This window comes from Antennarius striatus, chromosome 20, assembly GCF_040054535.1.
Source record: "Antennarius striatus isolate MH-2024 chromosome 20, ASM4005453v1, whole genome shotgun sequence".
Taxonomy (NCBI): domain Eukaryota; kingdom Metazoa; phylum Chordata; class Actinopteri; order Lophiiformes; family Antennariidae; genus Antennarius; species Antennarius striatus.
In genome coordinates this window covers 15,971,703-15,993,465 of record NC_090795.1, presented here as the reverse complement: position 1 = coordinate 15,993,465, position 21,763 = coordinate 15,971,703, and the positions used below count along the sequence as shown (strand labels likewise).

Here is a 21,763-nt window from a genome sequence, read left to right as displayed (position 1 = left end):
TTTTTATTGCAGAAATTAGCTTTACATGAACAGTGACTGACAATTATTTTTGCTGTAGTTACGCCTCAAACATTTCAACAGCTGTTTCCTTCTATAAAACAACAAAAACAACACTGCAATACTGGCACAATAACTATTTAGTTACATGTATACATACATATACAAATATATATATATATATATATATATATGTATATATATATACACACACACACACATATATACGTATATGTATATAAATGTACATATATATACATATATACAGTGTGTATATATATATATATATATATATATATATATATATATATATATATATATATATATATATATATATATATATATATATATATAAACATTCTCTGTACTAATATGAGCTGGGAGGTGGATTTGTCCATTCTACAATTGTCTCTCTCGTCTCCTCCTCTCTGCTCATATAATCTTTGCTGATCTCTAATCCACAAACAACTGCCACCACCTACAGTGCATCAGTTCATCACTACACCCATGTCGAAGTATGATGTTGATAGGAGCTCCACCACCTTCTATGTGGCCTTGCGATTAATTGGCGACTAACCCAGGGTGTACCAGTCATTTACCCTTAGTCAGCAGGGATCGGCTCCAGCATCGGCCCGCGACCCGGATTTGGATACCTGGCTGAAGACGAGACGATCACGGATTGTCATAACTCCAGGGGAACGAATGAATGAATGAATGAATGAATGAATAAATCCACATGTGCAGCCTTGTACGCACGAATCCCACATTAATATTGAGCATTACTGTGCTCCACTCCCCTGGTAATAGAGAAGAAATGCTAAAGGTCCCGTTTTAAATTCCTTCAGCCACAACAGAAGCATCTCTGCTTAGTCGATCTTCTTTTATCAGTTGGACCCGCAGTCCAACCCTCCTACATGAGGAAGTGTCTCAGGGTTGGAATTACATGTTCCACCTTCCTTGACTCTGGCCAAAGCAAAACCAGGACCACTAAATGCTCTGGTTTCTGGGTTCTTGGGAGGATGTGGATTGGGGAGCACTGCAGACGATCGGGGGTGTCCTACTGATCGTAACACCTGGTCTTGTCAGCTCTACCACCGTGCACTGTACTTATATCTTACTCCAGAATGAGTGAACTTGTTTTTCATATCAGATTTTGAAATAGATTATTTGACTATTTTAAAAGTCATTATTCATAATTTGTCTTAGTTTGTTTTTTCTTACTATATTTGACTGTTATATTATGGTATACATTATAATAAACAGAGGATGTAACTGTGGAGACACACTACATACAGTACACACTACATTTAATACACACAGCACACACACAGTAGAGACAATACATGCAGTAAAGACACACACACACACACACACACACACAATCCCAAACACAGCCTCCTCTCGGTGCCCCTCAGCAGGTGTCATGTTTCCTAGTTGGACCTGAGCCCGTTTAAGATCAGAAGGCAGAGTGACAGAGCAATGGACATCTGCTGAGCATGGAGAGATGGGGGGGTGTGGGGTGGGGGGAGAAAATAAGTTGTCAAATGAGACAGACAGCAGACAAAAGACAAGAGCATGGTAGAGAGGGAGGGCAGGGAGAGAAGAGTGTTTACAAGTGTGTGTGTGTGTGTGTGTGTGTGTGTGTGTGTGTGTGTGTGTGTGTGTGTGTGTGTGTGTGTGTGTGTGTGTGTGTGTGTGTGTGTGTGTGTGTGTGTGTGTGTGTGTGTGTGTGTGTGTGTGTGTGTTAACGTCCGTGGGCATTTGAGGACCGGAGCGGAGGGACAGAAGGAGAGGGGTGAGTGACCTCACACCAAAGCGTCTCCATGAGGCTCTTCCTGGTTGCCGTGGCGTTTCCAGCCTCCCGTTGAAGCTGACGGAGCTGAGAAAGCAAAGCACCACCTTCAGTCCTTCCTGGTCTCCACGTTGCTGCAGCCACGGAACATTTATGAAGGAGACATCCAGAATGTGTTGAAGCTGCTGAACCTCCAGAAGGAACGCAGGGAGAGGAGAAGCGATCCACACGCCTGTGATGTCTCTTCACAGCCTGATCCATACGTGCTATCCATCCATATGTTACTGCGAGTACATGCACACAGTAGCAGTCGTGTTTTTTTCTTTGTTTTGTTTTTTCTTCACAGAAACACAGAAGGCACCTCTCCCATCCTCCAGAGGGAAAATCGAGCTCTTCACCTCATCCAGCTGTGAGATTCATCCATCGATGCATGAGGTTCTGAGAGGCTGAGCAGCACAGAATGAGGCGCCTGATGGCGGCTGTTTGACCCGCAGTTGCCGCTGGAAGGAGGTCTGATCCACAGCCAGCAGCACAGCCACCTTCTATGTTATATGATCAGGATTGTTTCTCATTTTAGACACGCTGTGGTTTGCCAATATATTACTTTGGTTGTGATTTACTAATATTCAATCAGCAGAATGTAATACTATATCTACGAATCTTGTGCATTGTTGTTTTTTTCCAAGGTGTAATATGAGAATAATGTAAAAGAGAATATACAGAGTGTAAAGTGTTTTAGTTGCGAAGCAATGAATAAGAAATCTACAGGCTCCAGGCTTTAAAAAAAAAGAGAGGTCATGGGAAACGAGAATGGGGAAACTCATCCAGAGAACCTGAAGGAAAAGCACGAGGTGGACGCAAATTGTGTTTACAGTTTGTTTCTTTTTTCCATCAAAGCAAAAAAGTTTTATACTTGAAAATGTGTTTCTGAAGTTGGGGGACAGCCAGAGCATTTCTGGTTTATCTTATATATCTGCTGGATTGACTTTCACACCCTCCCTCCAGAGGGGCAGTGTTTCCAACCAGCTGGACGCTGTTTCTAAGCAGACTCCATGCAGATGTGTTCTAATGAAACATGTTTAGCCTGGGACAAAGCCAATCCTAGTTGTAAAACATTCAGACATGAACAAAATACTTTTTTTTTTTCTCTTTAAAAAAAAAAAAAAAAAAATCAAACAGAAGCAAACAGTCTAGTTTATTTCATGTTAATTTAATTCTTTTCTTTGTCAGCCCCAGCAGTGATCTTGTCCCACCTGAAACGTCTTCCTGAGCTTCAGCGTCTCACATCTACACGCTCACATTTCAAGATCAAATCTTTTTTCTCCTGTTTTTGCTTGTTGAATAAAATCCCGTTGGCTGTGCTGCTCCAACCCTTTCATGACGGATCCTTTGCTGGACTATAAACTGCTCCCAATGAGACAAACTTGTGAAATGCATATTCCTGAGCACCCCATCTGTCAATTCAGGAGAAAAAACAAAAACAAAACTCCATTCTTCTTTCCTCTGTCAACTCATTCAGTGAAAATACAGTTTCTGATGTCTGCCGGCCCCCGCTTCAAACACCCCAACAGAAAAGATGTGATGGTTTGAATCAAAGACGGCTCCGACAGAAGAAAGTGGTGCGTTTGTTGGACATCTAGACGCCCAATAAGGCCCTGACATCCACACAAATGGCATGAAGTGTGTGCGTGTGTGCGTGTGTGTGTGTGTGTGTGTGTGTGTGTGTGTGTTTGTGTGTGTTTGTGTGTGTTGATAAACCTACACACACAACAATAACTCATTAAACAGGAACCCCGATGTGAGGTTTCCTCAGTATAGGATTTGAAAATGGAGTCAAGACGGAATCAAATTAGGAGTGACATTATTTAAGCTAATGATTTAATTCAAAGACACTTAAATGAGTGTATTTAACACATCCAAATAAATATGACTTGAAAAAATACCAAACTCCATGAATCTCACCAAACACAACAGAAACAAGGAAACTTGGGGAACCCTTATCGTTTGGAGGTCCTGTGTCAGACTTGAACAGAAAGCCAATCACATTTCAGGATAGCAGGGCGACACTGAGTGGCCAATTATACTCACATAAAGATAAACTACTGTCAGATGTGAATTAATGATGCATGTTTGATGGATAGGGGAGAATTTTCATTAAAATGACAGTTTACGTGGGAATGACGTTTAAAAAAAAAAAAGGTCCATGTGAGCGCAGCTCATCTTTCCATCTCTGAAGAAAAAGAAGATCAGGCTTCAGGAAGACTTTTCCTCTTCTCCGTTTATTCCTCATTTTAAAGCAAACCTCTAATATATTAATTAATTCATCAGTTCTTGGATTTTGAAGCCATTCTTCTCTCACTACAGTCAGCATTATTTCCAAAAGAAGCAGAAGGTAAAACTTGACCTGCAGTTGTTCAGTACTGCACCTTTTCTTGTGGCGTGTGTGGGTGTGGGTGGGGGAGTCAGAGGGGTGGTTGCTATGGAAACGATGTGTTTGTATTTCAGCTGTAGAATGGTAACATCCTCCCTGGAGGACAGTGGCTTTGAGGCTTGTAATTGGGCAAAGCCTCCTCTAAGGAGCAGCAAACAGACAACAACACATTTCCCAAAAGGTTGCTGTGACCTCCGACTCTCGTCAGATGTGTTAACGCTTGTTTTCAAGGAGGGGACACAATCTCTATATTCAGTTTTGTTTTGTTTTTTTAGTGCAACGCAACATTTTTAATTGGTCCCAACCAACCACGCAGCCACGAAAAACCACGTGATTAATAAACATCCTGACCAACCGTGTCCCATTATGGGCTGGGACAGGAAGGCTCTGCGGCAGGTGTCAGACACGCCCAGAGCACAGGTCATTTACTGCTTCATCGTTCATTTATTGTTCTTTTTTGTTTTGGGAGTAATGGAAGAGACCACAAGAATAATGTCATTACACAATTTTGGGTTGTATAATGACAATCAAATTGAATCTTGGACTTCCTGGATCATATTTCATTACTGAAAGTTTCAGCTTTACTGCAGGCCTCTTCCTTCAGCTTGATGCCCACTAATTCAGTTTGATATAAGATCATCTCCCAACAAACCGGAGGTCAGAAAAAGTTCTTTTTTGAAGTCAGAGAGAAAACACATAAAAAACTGACTGTAAAATGAAGACGTCGATACAAAAGTAACAGACCAGAGGTAAAACAAGAATATAAAAACCAAGCAAGGAAATTTTAACATTTGAGAATCAACTTGTAGCATTTTTTGAGCAACGGTTGAACATTCTAGCGAGAAACTAGGAAGAGGTCAGAAAACACACCTGTAGCTTCTAACCTGTGTGATATATACTGAGCTGAAATCCTCATTTCATCATTTCTCAAGATGAACTTCCATGTTCATCACTGATGGATTCTCTGCTCTCTGGTTGAGTCGATGCTGCGCTGCTGAAGCCAATAACGTGGCTGAACCGATATCGTGATCATTGTTGGCTGAGGGTTAGCGTTAAGGTGAGGGTTTTTCCTTTTTACCAAGCCAATAACGTAATCAATTATTATGTCATGAATTCATTCATTTTTCATTCATCTTTATCACCCGCTGCTCCCGCTGCCGTGGGTCACAGGGTTGCTGGAGCCTATCACAGCCGACTGGGGGCGTGAGGCAGGGTGTGACACCAGTGCACCGCCAGCATAATAAATTATTAAGTTACCAGCAAAAAATTATTACATTACAGCTTCAGGACTTTTATTATATTATTGGTCTATCATATTTCAAAAAAGGGCAAATTTCTGATTCTATTTGCTGTTATTTCATTCATGGCTTTAACATACCCCTTAAAGGTGTTTACTGCAGTGGAACAGAGGTGATGCCATGTGACTTATCACCAAAATCTCTTTTTTTTTACCACTGAAGTTCTTCATATTTCATCCTGTGGAAAAAAACATATTTCTCTAGTCATGAGATTTGGAGCAGGAGAAGTGACCCGACCAGAGATGAAGGCTTCAACAGCATTTAAAACAGGATTCTCTCCCCTGACACGCGATACGTCAGGAGGACGTATCTCTGTGTGTGTGTGTGGGGGGGGGTAGCAGGTGCTCCTATTTACATTATCAGTCTCTTCTCCAGCTGAGCATCACGTGTCCAGAGCCTGATGTCCATTATTTAAAGGCTGGACTCTTCCAGTAGACGTTCTGTAAGGGCAGCTCCTGACACCCCCACATTCAGACAGGTTTTCCATCATGTGTCCATATGAACACACCCCCACATTCAGACAGGTTTTCCATCATGTGTCCATATGACCAGGATGTGTCTCCTGCTTAGATCAAATTCACCAGCCCCCATGACGATAAAGATGGGGATTTCACTGCCGTGTGAAGCCCCCCCACCCACCCACCCATTGAACTCCTCCACCAACAAACAAGCGTTCAGCTCGGAGAGGGGTGGGCTCATGTTTCAAAAAGGGGTGGATTCAAATGACTGGACTGGTGAAAGATTACCCACAGGAGTTAAAAATCCTCCTGATCGATGGCAGACTTTCTGCATCGGAGAGAAATCTCCTCAGTTTGACTTCCTGTGCTGCTTACTGACACTCCTCCAGCTACCCCCCACCCCCCACCCCCACCCCCCAACAACAACACGGACCAACACGGACTGGTTAAACTCAATCAGGTCGGGATGAAGTTTCTCTGGTCAAATAGTCTCACATCAGGCAACAAATCCAGCTGAAGAAAAGAGACGGTCATGCTAGAAGACACCGTCAGCAGGAGAATATGTCACCTCTACAGGGTCAGATGGAAAATACCTGCAGGATTAAAGTCAGCTTCCCAGCTTCACTGTCAGTCATTCAGCTGGACCGGAGTCTCTTTCCAGCAGCTCGCTGAAGAGCTCCAGTGTTTTCTGCACATTTTCTCCACTTTAACAACTATGTTGGAGCTCAGACACAGGGAGGCGTCACACACTGACCCTCTATGGTCTCACAGGGTGTGAACCATAGAGGTAGAGCCTACTTCATGCATCCAGAAAGATTCCAACCTTCTCACTCAGCTCACATCTACAGAACTACCTGCTCCTGGGGGAGGGTTTGACATTTAGAGTCCCTCTAAAAGTGCTTCAGTTTAGAAGAAATGTCATTCATAAGAAGCTGAAGTCACAACTTCCACACGTTTCCTCACGTTTCCTCACAACTATCAGCGTTCTCATTGCTCTCATCAGCCCCGGGGTAAATTTCCGGAAAGGGAAAAAGATGCCGTTGATGCAGCCGAGGCACATTTGAAGTCAGATCACACGTTCAGAGACGGAAAAAAGAAGTCATGAATGATTTGCATCAAAGATAACGGCGCCGCGGGGAGGCGAGGATGGATGAAGCCTCTGTTCTTTAAATATAAGCAGCTTCAAATTTCATGTCCCTGAGCTCAATGAAACATTCAGCAGCTTCAATGCATTATTTGTGTTTGTGGCAGATAATTTACTGTAGACTCATCAATTTGATTATTGAGTACAGTATTTGCTTTCTTTGGTTCTGTTTCGAGGTGCTTCAGTATATTCTGAACGGTAGACTGTACGCCCTGAAGCAACACGGTGTGTAACTTACTGTGCTTCTTTCACAGTCCATGTAGAGCTGACTGGATGTGGATGAGAGCAGAAACACTACAGCTACAGCAGTCAAGCAATTTACGATAAGGTCAACTCCAGTCACGTGTGAACATCATGATTTTCTGCTGTTTGTGTGTTACTATCTATTAATAATCAATCTATTATAGATTATTGATAGATACTATCTATTAATAATCAATCTATTATAGATTATTGATAGATACTATCTATTAATAAAAGCGGCTTCAGTGTTTGAAAATATGTTAAAAAAATTCAAATAAAGATCCAATCTTACTTTGACTATCGAATTTCCTGATGATGGTGTCCAGGAAAGTGTTCTGGGGGGCCACATGGCCCCTCCGGACGGGCATCCTGGCTGCGGTGGCCCCTGGCCCCCTTGATTTCAGAGACTTTTCAGGAGTTTTATCTCACCGCATGGAGACTCAACGCTGACGGTGTCGGTGGCCGTAATCCAGGGGGGGGGGGGCAAAGTTTTCCCAAGTTGTTAACAGCCGCGAAAGGCGAGCGGCTGATCTCTGACGGAGAGGCGCGGATGGGGATGAGGGGGGGTTAAAGGACTCAGCTGTTTCCAGGTGACCAGGAGGGTGTTGGTTTGAGTCCCCCTGGGGAGGGCCGCCTGACAGCTGGGGTGTCCTCCCGGTCTCAGGCTCGGTGAGACCCGGCGCGGCTCTCATCCAGGGCTGCAGCCCGCTCCGGAGCGGCGGACCGGGCGAGCGTTCCGACGACCGTCGATGGAGCCATGGTTCGGGATGCGCGTTTACGGCTCGAATCTCATCCCAGCTCCTCCTCCTGTGAGGATCTGCTCGACTGAGGGGGGGGGCAGGAACACGGAGGGTCCTCAGGACGGAGCGAAGCGGCGCGCAGCTCGACGCGTCCTCGATGGGCGGTTTGGAGGGGTTCTCTCTCCGCTCGGCGCCACCGGCGCAGAGCCGCGCTGTTAACTCTTTACTGGACAGGAAGGGGCGGGGGGGGTCCACACCTGAGGTTCTGAGGGGGGGGGGGGGCGGATCCGGAGTACAGCACCATGAGGTGAATGTCCAACAGGCCAGCTGCTGCTGATAGGTGCGCTCCTCCGTGTCCCCCCCCCCCCCCCACCTATAGACCGGGGGTGTCACTAAGGGCCACATCAGCATAATGGCCTCAGAGGGCCAGACTAACAGATGTAACTAATAAATGTAACTAATAAATGTAACTAATAAATGTAACTAATAAATGTAACTAATAAATGTAACTAATAAATGTACTCAATGTAATCTAACATAAATCTCATACTTTGTGCTCTACTGCCTGTTGTACTGCCTGTTTTACTGCATGTTGTACTGCCTGTTTTACTGCATGTTGTACTGCCTGTTTTACTGCATGTTGTACTGCCTGTTTTACTGCATGTTGTACTGCCTGTTTTACTGCATGTTGTACTGCCTGTTTTACTGCATGTTGTACTGTCTGTTGTACTGCCTGTTGTACTGACTGTTGTACTGCCTGTTGTACTGTCTGTTGTACTGACTGTTTTACTGCATGTTGTACTGCATGTTGTACTGCCTGTTGTACTGCCTGTTGTACTGGCTGTTGTACTGCCTGTTGTACTGACTGTTTTACTGCATGTTGTACTGCATGTTGTACTGCCTGTTGTATTGCCTGTTGTACTGCCTGTTGTACTGTCTGTTGTACTGCCTTTTGTACTGACTGTTTTACTGCATGTTGTACTGTCTGTTGTACTGCCTGTGTTGTACTGCCTGTTGTACTGCCTGTGTTGTACTGCATATTGTACTGCCTGTTGTACTGCCTGTGTTTTACTACCTGGAATGTAACTACTCCTTAATGTTAAATAACTTTAATTAAAAGTGTTACTGAAGTTACGAACATTATAGTTACACAGAAAAATGTTTTCTTATTTCTGTGCTGTAACATAAATCCTTTTGTAACGTTTTGTCAGAGTTAAAACGGGATCGGTTTCTGCATTGTAGGAAATGTAGTTTTGGTCAAAGCACACATTTGACCTATTCTTTTTAGACATTCTGACCCTTTATGCTCTCGCGGGCCACATAAAACGATGTGGCGGGCCACATTTGGCCCCCGGGCCTTGAGTTTAACACATGTTCTATAGACGATACTGGGGATGATGGGAATTCATCAAGTAGGTTGCAGCTACATCATACCGCCGAGGTTCCCCACGCCAAAATAAGATGCCGTCAGGAAGAGTAGGAAGATGTGGGTTACCCTTTATAGACGACGCTACTTCTTTTTCCACCATGTTTGGTTTTATGTTTTGTTTTCTTTAATAAAGGAGAGAAATATATCCAAAAAAATCAGAAACACCTGATGGATGGCTGTGTTAATAAAATCATTCTGTGTGGTGGACTTGAGAGATCAAAAATGATCACACAAACAAATTATGTTAGCTTGGTTCACATTTTTTTTATTGAACACGAGTATTAAATGTCGTGGTGTCTTATTTTTGGGGGAACTGATCCTAAATTTAATGATTTGATTTTAAATCCTTCTGGTAACAACAGGCTGTCTGTCGTTCTCCCCGTTACATCAGAATCTACTTGAAGAATGGAACATTACAAGACACGTGGGGGCTTTCCATTTGTATTCAGGACATCAAACTGTGAAGACAAGATGGATAAATACAGCTCCTTCTTTTTTTTTAACTGATGGCACCTGGAGGCAGCGCCCCCCCCCCCCTGCATGTCCAACACAATCACGCTGTCCCATTAATTCTCTTATAACTAGATCATGTAGATCACTTCAAATAGTTCTGAGCAGTAGCATTTTGTTGTTCTTATTGCCGTCAGACGCAGGCCTGGATCCATTCATCACCATGACCTACACATCAGCATAAATGCATTCATTTCTCCACAGATCAGTGTTTCAGTGACGGATCAGACGTGATGAATAGGAAGCCTTGCAGTCGGGACCAAGCCTGAGGAGTTATCCATCAAAATGTGACATTTTTTTTCATGAATTAAAAATGCATCAGTTTCTGCACTTATTACACTCAGCAGTGTTAAACACCGCAGCTCAAAGTGAGAGGAGGCGTGCTGGTCAGCCTTCCCCTCTCAACTCCCTTATTTAGTCAGGAAAATAGAGATGGAGGAGGGAGGATGGGGAGCCGGGGAAGGGAAGAGAAAACCTGAGTTTCTTGATCCCAGCTTGTTAAACAGTTTCATACAAACACACACCAGGATGAGAGAGAACGTGATGACTAGTCTAGGAAGCTCCTCATGCATCTCTCCGTGCCCACCGATGAATACATGTTTGAATAATGGGAGAGAAGACGCTTAGCTCTTCATTGTGACACATCGGTTATAAGCTACATCTCCTTCTAATGAATAAACAGAGCAGCAAATTAAACTGTCATTCCAAACATCACCGTGTGTAACAAGTAGAACCTTCCAAACCAAAACATGTTTCAAATCAATCGGAAACATTTATTCTGCACAAAGTAAATCACAAGATAAACACATTTATTTTCTGGATAAAACTACACATCATTGCATCACTGCTTCTATAAAAACCTCACAGTTTAATTTTTATATAAAGAACAAAAACAGTAAAAACTGAGACATTTCTCTACAGCTGGAAGATGCAAACTTGTGTAACAAATTTTTAAGATATTTCCTTCAAACTTCAGGTACTTTTACTTCATTTTCTCTCCGTGGACCTGAATTCCAGCGCACATGTGTATGTAAGGGGTACATACAGTATGTAAACTAGAGACATAAACTAAACACAGTTGGATTACTGTTACAAAATAAAAATAACAATTTGAGAGGCTGTTTTATAGCCTGTGAAGACATGTGTCAGCAGTTCATGTTTATTTAAATACAGTGATGTCCATCATCTGGTGATCGCGTGTGGACTTAGACGTCACGGCTTACCTAACAAAGATAGGCTTTTTAATTTGTACATTAAAGCACTTGTGATAAGAAGTCATTCATGTTTGAAATTGTGTGACAGGAACGCATACTCTGGGGGAAGGAGGAAATGAGTGATGTGGAGATAAACAACAACAACAATATTAATATTCTTACAGTCTCAGCCTGTGTTTACTGACTGGTCTGGAGCCACACTGGAAACATGTATGACCAGTCTGGAAACCAGGTTAAAGAACATTTACATGTTTGAACAGGTCAGGCTTGTATTGTATTATAATGTCTTTACATATACAGTAGAAAATGATCAGCATCCAGTTATATGACGACTGCAGGCTGCAGAGCAACATCGATCATCAGGGGCTCATCTCCTCACTCATCTGTTGATCCGTCCACCTCAAGGTTCTCCATCCATCAGCCAGCTGGCTTCAGCGGACAGCTCTCACATTCATACACACACACACACACACACACACACACACACACACACACACACACACAAACACACACACACAGCACACCAGCTCAGCGTCTAGACAGGTCACCACCTGGGGAGAACAGAAGCCCGGTGTCATCAGCGTATCTCTGTGTGAGATCACCAAACACATCCTGGGACATCTGGGGGTCTACATTAAACTGAACCCGTATGAAAGCTGCTTCAATGTATAGACCAGCGGTCCCCAACCTTTTTTGCTCCACGGACCGGTTTAACATCAGACGGTATTTTCACAGACTGGCCTTTAAGCAGAGGTGGATAAATACAACAAAATAAAACCATAATTTTACATTTTATCAAAGGTTCCTCTTTCGTGTCCTCACTGCCTCTTTGACCCTCTGCAAAGAAACTTTCCAAAAAGTTTCATTTTGTTCATTTTGCTGGCTAATATGCCGTCCGGGAAGAAAACAATCCATTGATAGAATGACCTGGTCGTCCAGTTTACTCAGGTAGTCAGCTGACCTCATTCTTTGAACACAAACTGTAGCTGAACCTACACCGGACCTGACCGGGAATGTTCCAAGAGGACAATCCCAGAATTCATTGGGCTGAAACTGTGAAGGAGTGGTTCGGGAGCATGAGACATCATTTTCACACATGGATTGGTCACCGCAGACCATAACCCCATTGAAAATCTTTGGGATGTGATGGAGATGGAAAATATGAGAGTGTGTGACTTTTTTTTTTTGGGGGGGGGGGCCAGGCGGTGTCAGTGTGTGTCAGGAAAGATCAGATCAGATGAGAAATGAGAAAATGAAGTGTTAATATGTGTTAATATGTGTTAATGTGTGTGTGTGTGTGTGTGTGTGTGTGTGTGTGTGTGTGTGTGTGTGTGTGTGTGTGTGTGTGTGTGTGTGTGTGTGTGTGTGTGTGTGTGTGTGTGTGTGTGTGTGTGTGTGTGTGTGTGTGTGTGCTGGCTGATGGTCTGTGTCGTTTGCAGCTACATCCGATTAGCTCAAGCAATCAGCCGTGTTGATGAATGGATCAACGCGTAATTGGTTCACAGGTGGGGGGGTCCACATTGAATTATTCATGGTGGCCAAAGGCAAACGTATGTTTGCTGGGATTATAGTGTGAGCAGCGGCGTGAATCTGTATGTCAGTGACCGTGTGTGTGTGTGTGTGTGTGTGTGTGTGTGTGTGTGTGTGTGTGTGTGTGTGTGTGTGTCCCAAACGGAGGGTGCCACAGTGATCATATGAAGAGAGGACGTCACGGACGTGACGCTGGTTCAACCTGTGGGGTCAAACCATTAAACACACTGATGCCACATGACTTTCCACTGACCAGCAGCTCAAAACTGTGGAAACAACAACAGACGTCAGGGGGGGGAACCCCCAACTCTGCGCCATTACCAGATTCAACATTGAGTGTGCTGTGGAGACATCCAGGATTCTGGGATGGACACATTCCCAGGATCTACGGTGGGTTTCTTCCACAGACTCAGTAATGAAGACAGGATCCAACAGAGGACGTACTTCCTACTTCCTCCTCCTTCATTCATCGTTGTTAATTGTAACAAGGATAATCAATCAATAATCAATTACCATGAAAGTTCACAGTTAAGTGCTCTGCAATTCAAGATCAAATTAGAATTAGATCATTGACCGAATCAGGATTAGATCCGGTGGATTCTAACCTCTCAAAAATAAAACAAAAAAATCCAAACTAATCTGATCCAAAACCTTTAGTAATGCTGAAATTATAAATAAATGTGTGTGTGGGAAAGGTCTGGGACGTTCCCTGGAATCACATCCCTGACTTTCCGTGTTTGTAAAATACCCATTAGCCCCCCACGATGTTCTCGTTTCACAACTGAGTGTGTAAACACTTTGATATGGGAATGTTTTCACACTCATTTTAAATGCTGGGCTCTCACAATGACGAGACGGATGCACATACAAGTCTAGCCGACCACATTCCCACCTTGGCAGCTGGTGCATTCACAGCTGTGTATAATGGGCAGGACGACCGGCTCGCTGTCCCCGCCGGCGCACTGCAGGCTCAGGAAGCGGACGGGGGTGTTGGGGTCCAAACGGTAGCTGCAGCATTCACACAGCGACTGGAGGTAGGGCTCCTGGGGGGGACAAGACGATGGAAGGGAAGTGTTACTGGCATGCGTGGACCCAGACGGACGCTTTCTCCGGCTGAAATCTGATTGTTTCCTGAAGTAACAAGTGAGATCAAAACAAAAAACACTTTTTTTTTTACATTTTATATATTGCGCTGCTACAGTCTACATACGGCACCAGTCGGAAACATTATTCTCAACCTCAGATCTCCAGGAGAGACAGACATGTGGTTCCGTTCTGGTTCCCTGCTTTGTGTTATGAGAAGACACCACCTGTGATTCTTTTAGCGTGTAATTTGTGTTGTTTCCCTTTCCTGCTTTACATAACATTATGGTGTACAGGTGATTGTTCATGTGTCAACACACTGCTGGGTGTAAACACAGGGATCCACCAGTGTGGAAGGTAATACTGCTTCAGCCAGGTAGTCAGACACGCTTTAACTTCACAACTAAATCATTTATTTATTCACTTTATTAATTTATATCAACTTTTTTCTTTGGTCCTGAGTACTGTCTAGTGCTCACGGCCTGCTGACTATTTTTGGCCTGTGCTGAAGACTCACCTGTCTCACCAGTTTGGTGTCTACCAGTCTGGATGGAGCAGCTCTGTATTTCAGATAAGTGTTATTGTGCAGCTTGCCGGAGCTTTACTGTCTACCAAACTGTAACCTCATCAGTCATAATGTTTTTACCCAAATGAGCTCTGTTAAGTACACTGTATTCAGTCCACTGGTAAACATAGAGCAGCATTCAGCAGTCTGTAGTGAGAGCAGGGAACAGGTGGAGGAGAAGCTAGAGAGGTGGAGGTTTGTTCTGGAAAGGAGAGGAATGAAGGTTAGCCGCAGTAAGACAGAGTACATGTGTGTGAATGAGAGGGACCCAAGGGGAAGAGTGAGGTTAGAGGGAGAAGAGATCAAGAAGGTGGAGGATTTTAAGTACTTAGGGTCAACAGTCCAGAGCAATGGAGAGTGTGGAAAAGAGGTGAAGAAGCGTGTCCAGGCAGGATGGAACGGGTGGAGGAAAGTGTCAGGTGTGATGTGTGATAGAAGAGTTTCAGCTAAAATGAAAGGAAAGGTGTACAAAACTGTGGTGAGACCAGCGATGTTGTTTGGTCTAGAGACAGTGTCACTGAGGAAAAGACAGGAGACAGAGATGGAGGTAGCAGAGATGAAGATGCTGAGGTTCTCTCTGGGAGTGACCAGGAAGGATAGGATCAGAAATGAGTACATCAGAGGGACAGCACATGTTAGAGGTTTTGGAGATAAAGTCAGAGAGGCCAGACTGATATTGGTTTGGACATGTCCAGAGGAGAGATAGTGAATATATTGGTAGAAGGATGCTGAGTTTTGAACTGCCAGGCAGGAAAACTAGAGGAAGACCAAAGAGGAGGTTTATGGATGTAGTGAAAGAGGACATGAAGGTAGTTGGTGTGAGAGAAGAGGATGCAAAGGACAGGGTTAGATGGAGGACACTGACTCGCTGTGGCGACCCCTGAAGGGGAAAGCCGAAAGGGGAAGAAGAGCATTCAGCAGTTACAAAACAACTTCACCATCATCTGGAGACACCATGGGAGCTCATGACCCTGGTGTGGTCATCAACGATCCTTCAGCTGCTTCATGGTGTCCACCAGTCATCTGTTGTTGGCTTCTGACCAGTTTGCCAACAGCAGGTTCCTCTATACTGGAGACTACCTGCTGTCAGTGACATTAAATCTGCAGCTCATTGCTTGCTAAGACCAAAACAATGAGCTGAAAGATGCCACAATGCTTTGCAGACGACTTACAATTATCTGTGGGATCATTAATTGCCGTTATTAAAAAGAATACTGTTTAAAGTGTTTTATTAGTAAATCATTCTTAAAAACGCTTTGACTTTCTGACATCTAGTATCAGGAAGATGGACTTTCTACTCTGGTGACAGAGTAGTACCTCTATTGGTAGTTGTGGTTCATACATTGGTAAGTTCAGTGTGTGTGTGTGTGTGTGTGTGTGTGTGTGTGTGTGTGCGTGCGTGCGTGCGTGCGTGCGTGCGTGTGTGTGTGTTTGCCTGCTTTTAACCTTCAGATGGTGTTTGGTGTCATTAGTGTAAACAGTGCTGGTTTGTCTTCCTCCTCCTGCTGAATGAATGAAGAGGAAACTTATCCGTCACCTAGTCACCGGTTGTCATCTTAGTTGCCTCGGTAACAGGCTTTTAATGATTGAGCGAATGTTTATTTTCCCTAATCTGACCGGTTGTATTTTTATGGTGGTGATGTATGCATGCAAATACAAGTACAAAGTTGCCATGGTGATGAAATGATGAGCCAGATACAACATATAAAAATCAAAACAAGCGGAAGCAGGAAAGGAAAGCAGACTCCAACACGTGACCCCTGCACCGCGCTCCCGTTGAGAACATCTCATCTAGACTGACGCCGAGCCAACGGCTGGATGTTTGTTTACCTGGAATCATTGGTGAAACCAGGTAAAGCCTGTGTACAACTACCGCAAACAGAAGGAACCGGCAGCTGGAGCGTGTTTGTTAGTGGAAAGGTGACATTACAGTGAGTGAGAGCAGCCGCTAATTTGAATTCACTTTGTTTTGCAAAAGCTCTGTTGACACCTGGCAGCCAGTGGCTCGTGTTTAAGGAGGAACCAGATGGACAGTTGGGCTGTTGACCGACAGCAAAGGCAGTAATGAACAAGGTCTTTATGATGACTGCGAAACATTCCTAATTAAATGTATAGTCATGATTGGAGAGGTTTCATCTGTGTTTTTTTTTGCTCCCAGTTTCCTTTCCTGTTGAGGTCAATGTTCATCAATAATGCACGTTCAGATACATACGTCCTGTGTGTGTGTTCGTGTGGAGATCTCTGCGTACCTCCAGGATGACATCAGTCCTGGACAAACAGCGTCCCCTGCAGAAGCTGACCTCCACGTTGTCAAGCCAACAGTCTCCCTTGGTGATATTCCTAACCTGCACATAGCGACGACACTCTGGCATGGGTTCCCCTAACAGGAACACAGAGGGGGGAGGCGATAAGAAAGGACAGACTAATTGGGTCGACAGAAAGCCAAGAGAAAGGAGACAATGTGAGCCAGGAGTGGAAAACTTGAAAGTATTTTTAGATTTCTAATTTTTTGTATTTGCATGAGCGGTTTCAAGTCCTTTGTGTGTAGAGTTTGTATGTTCTCCATGGTTCTGCGTGGGTTCTCTCTGGGTTCTCTGGCTTTCTTCCACCTCAAAAAACACGCAACTAAAGTGAGCTGGTCAATCCAAAGCTGGCGTCGTATCTTGGGGTGTACCCTGTTTTTCACCCCTGGCCAGCTGGGACAGACTCCAGCAGACCTGTGATCAGCAAAGTGGCCGAAGATGACACGGTTTTAAAATTGGATGTAGGGATGCATTTGCATGAGAAAGGAGGAGAAAAAGGACAGAGGAGGAGAAGGAGCCAGAGACCCCCTCACAGGGGGGGGCCCTCACAGACTTGTGATGTTTCCTCCACTGGGAAGATGCTCTCAGGGGGCTTTGGTTTATTCAGGGGGGCTGTTCTTCTACACACTGTACAAACCTGGAAACTGTTTCCTGCAGACCGGACAGCAGCTGCCTGGTTCCTCCACCTTCACCTCCCCCTGAGAGACAGAAGCCAGTAGCTGTCAGGCAATAGCATCTCATCAGTCTCAATGGAAATGCATAGCTGTATAATACAGTGCTCTGATGAAACAGACATCACCATTTTAACACTCAAACTCAATTCATTGGACATTGGACTGCATATATAGTTTTGGTCTCATTACTCAGTGACATTCAGAGTTAAATGCATGAAACGTAATTAAAACAAGCAATCCTGGAGACTGAACAATTAATTCTATATAAATTAGAAAAAGGAAAAGACAAATAACAAAAATCAAGTAGTACATTATTTTTGTCTTATCTACTAATTCTGCTTTAGGTTTAATACATTTCTGTAAACTATACCCTTAAAAAGTTAGAATCTTATTCAATGGGGTTCTTGGGACAATCTATTCAAGGATTCAAGGAATGGGGAAAAAAAGTTGTAAACATAATAGTAGCGCTTAAGGAAAAGTGAAATAATGACCAAACCCACTAAAACGCACAAAATATTAATCTCAATCTGTCTCAGTCTTGTAAATGAACCTCAAACCCCCCTATATTATGGAAATACATTTTTATCAACCAATGGACATGCAGACTTTACCTGTGTGTATAAGTTACGCATGATAGAAAAGAAAAAAAACAAAAAAACGCACCACTAGTCATTTTTCTCCTCACAGATTTAGGATTTATTCATCCCTAATTCACAGGAATCATGAGGTCAAGAATTAATAGAGCAAAAAGGAGGAACTACAGAGAAGAGAACCCAGAGAACAGAACAGAAAGGTGAAGGAGAGGAAGTAAGGAAAAGAGGAGACTTTCAAATTAGAGTGAGACGCTGACAATAGGACACAAAGTCACTGAGACTCAGGGATCCAGAGGTAAGTAGCACATCCTGTGGAGTCTGTCTGAGAATAGCTGCTGTTAGCATGAGGAGTCACATGATCACACGTCTAACAGCGTGCTTCAGCCTCAGCTCACCCTCAAAGCGCGCCAGGTCTCACACACTCCTAACTATCCACCCTGAGGACCTGTCCTCCCACTCTGTCAGCAGCCCCCTCTGGTAGACGGAGCCTCTGGACATGAGCGTACGCGAGTGTTTGGTGTGTCACTGGGTAGAAACTGTGTGAAATGTAGATCCCTGCTTATTTCAAAGGGAAGGACTCCTCAGTTACAGTAAACGGTAGTTCAGTCTGTGTTGCACAAATGCTGTGACATAGAAATGGGAGTTCTGTTGAGGTGTCTGGTCCAGAAAATAAACATTAAATTAAAAAAAAAAAGGCTATTAAATTAAGAATCGTTAAATTTAAAAAAAAAGAAAGAAAGAAAATTTCTCCAACCAAACCAGTGAAGTTATATTTTGGAATTTTGAAAATAAAATAAAAAACTGTGAGCCAAACATAACTACAGTGACCTATTTACAGCCAATCAGGGGAGGAGGCATGAAGACCTTTGCATATTACCCAGGATAATAAGCACTTTCACTGAGACATAAGTAAACGCAGCCTCGGGGGGGGGGGGTGAGGGATGTAGGGATGCCAGATCAGGGTACCACAGGTGGAGCAGTCAGTCCGCTGCCAGCAGCGTGGAGCTCACTGGTGTAATCAGCCTCTCCTCTAAAGCTCCGGATGTCAGCACAAAGTATTTTTACTCCAGCCTTTAGACAGCACCGAAGCACTAACGTTACACACTGATCCCACTGAGTCAAGGACGGGTCTGCACGCAGGAAAGAGTTTTTATGCATTGATGGAGTGTAATGATGGGGTGTGTGTATCTGGAAGAGTTCCAGGTTGTCAAAGGAAGAACCTACAAAATATTGTTGCAAATACGATCGAAGGATCAAGGATGGATTCTGTCATATTCCTTTAACATGGTAAGATACGAGTTTCATCCGTTCCATAACTGAGTTTGTAAATCAACACTTCCCTGATTGAAAATAACTAAAATCAATTAATCAAGACCCACAATAAGTGGAACAAGTGGTAGACAATGAAAGAATGAAAAATCATTTTAATCCGTTCCCGTCGTCCTGTAAAAAAGCCCCAAACTACCTAAATTATAAAAAAAAAACAAATTATCAACCAATGGACATGCAGACTTTACCAGCATATAATTAATTATCTATAAGTTACATAAACAGTGATAAAGAATGAAAAGAAATGCAAAAGTCACGAGAACACACGACCTACGTCTTTAGTCCACCAAGGAGAACGAGATCCGGTCTCACCGATGTCGTATCCATCCGCCAACACGGAAAGAACGAGATCCGGTCTCAGGTGATGAGACCAACATGTGGGAAAGACTTGTATGCTCATATCTCGAGGTACTACTGTACTTACAATATACAGTATTTACCTGATAAGGAACTACCACCTGTTTTCAATGGAAGTTAAGTCCTGCCATCCTAATTTAAAATGTTAATTCATGCAGGGTACACAAAAATATATGATGATTTGACTTTTACTGGTAGTTTGACTCTCAGAAACAGAAGGTGAGATGTCAGCATGGTGAATGATGGAGTGTTTGGCAGAAGAAAGCTTCATTATCCTGCCTCAGCAGGACGTCTCTGACATCAGCCTTCACCTTCACCTGTAGAAGGGCAGGCTGGGCTGAATCTGTATTTGTGCTTCACCAGAAATGTCCACATCTCTCCAGGACTACAGAAATGTATTCATATTTTAGTTGGACTTTTCATTTGCCTCGCACAGAGCTCATGCATAATTGATCATGACTCACGGTCTTCTGCTGGATGACCAGCTGCTAACGGCTCACAAAGGACGACGGAGTATTTTTTCTCAGCGAACGGCCTGCCACCAGTAATGACAAGTCGACACTGACGCCATCATCACGCACGACAGGACAAAACTATCATCCAGAGCTTATCCCAGAATGTTTTAAATGAATTTTAAATAGACACCAAACTTAGTATTGATTGATTTTAAAATTAAAACTTTGTTAACTGACGTTGTGCTTTGAATAAATATCACCGGGGCTTTCCTGGGACAAGTCTCAGCTTTGGCCAAACTGTAGAGAAGAATTGAAACTTCTCTCGGGAAGCAGATTTCGGTGTTTTACGAGACGAGGAGGGAGAGGAGCAGGCAGGTGGAAGGCTGTCAACTATTGATCTGTTACAGCAGCAACTTTCAGACAACATCCCACACATTCCTGATGAGGATGAGAGAGGTTGAGATGTTTGGAACCAGCAAAAAAACTGTGGGAGCTAAACCATTAGAAGGGAGCTGTACTGGCTGACCGGACTGAGCTCTCTAAAAACCCTCTTTTCTGCCTTTCTTGAAGTATTTGGTACGTTTTGGTTTTCTGCCAAGTGTAACATTTCTCCAACTGAGTTGCCTCCAAGCTAAAACCATCGTTTGTGATTCTGAAAATACAACGATAATTAAAAACATCTGCTTCCTGACGGCTGGCTGTGAGAGGATCTACCTCAGGTAAGCACACCGGAGAAACAGGGTCACTTTGTCATCGCTGACTACATTCTGAGCTAACTTCACTTTTAGGGAGACTGCAGGGCTTCAATCCACTGACAGCTGGGCAAAGTAATGGCAGACACTTTGAAGCGGAGTGGTACCTCTACTTACCAACGTCTCTACTTATGAAATTTTCAACTTACGAAACGCCTCAACAGGAAAATATTGCCTCTAGTTACAAAAGAAATTTCAACTTATGAAAGGCAAAAATACAGTATGGGCTGATACTCGCAGCTCCCACAGGTTCCTGAATGCAACGTTCTTATAGCTGCTCTGCCATTGGCTATTACCTAGTGTCTTCTTGGCATCCCATTGTCCGTACAAACAAAGCAAGAAGTTACAGAACAGCATGAAAAAGGGACGCGTTTGGTTGATCTCACCAAAGAATATGGCTGTAATGTATCTACAATCACCACGTTATTAAAACAAAAGGAAGTTTAAGGAGTTTAAGGCATCGCGTGGGTGGTTGGAGAAGTTCAAAAGGAGTTCACTCTGGAATTCTCTCTGTTGTTCATGGTGGGGCAAGAGGGCATGAACCAAAGAGGGCAGAAAACAATGAGGACAGCAGTTAAAAGGTAAATGACCATCATTATTATTCTTTACTCTATTCTTTGTTTTTACATTATGCACAACTCTCTTTTATTGTGTAATAATCTAATCGTAACATGTATTTGTTACATGTTTTGATGCATTTTTATGTTTAATAAAACATTTATGTCTGGATTTTGGGAGGCTTGGAACGGATTAGGGCATTATCATGGAAAACGCGTCTCTACTTACGTAATTTTCTACTTATGAAATGTCTTCCAGAACCAATTAATTTCCTAGTAGAGGTACCACTGTACTATGGATGAGAGGAA

General features: G+C 43.4%; 2 protein-coding genes across 2 annotated transcripts in view; both read right to left on the bottom strand.

Moving 5' to 3' along the window:
- kcnh2b (potassium voltage-gated channel, subfamily H (eag-related), member 2b) overlaps nt 1-7,764 on the bottom strand; it is a 187,515-nt gene extending 179,751 nt beyond the window's left edge. The window contains exon 1 of the mRNA XM_068343914.1: nt 7,656-7,764. Within this exon, the coding sequence (XP_068200015.1) occupies nt 7,656-7,731 (76 nt within the window). The 5' untranslated portion in view covers nt 7,732-7,764. The remainder of the gene's footprint in view (nt 1-7,655) is intronic.
- Nucleotides 7,765-11,699: 3,935 nt separating this feature from the next.
- Nucleotides 11,700-21,763, bottom strand: part of sspo (SCO-spondin) — an 87,069-nt gene continuing 77,005 nt past the window's right edge. The window contains exons 114-117 of the mRNA XM_068304597.1: nt 17,375-17,435; nt 16,684-16,814; nt 13,679-13,829; nt 11,700-11,807 (exon numbers count right to left, since the gene is read on the bottom strand). Of these exons, the coding sequence (XP_068160698.1) occupies nt 11,785-11,807; nt 13,679-13,829; nt 16,684-16,814; nt 17,375-17,435 (366 nt within the window). The 3' untranslated portion in view covers nt 11,700-11,784. The remainder of the gene's footprint in view (nt 11,808-13,678; nt 13,830-16,683; nt 16,815-17,374; nt 17,436-21,763) is intronic.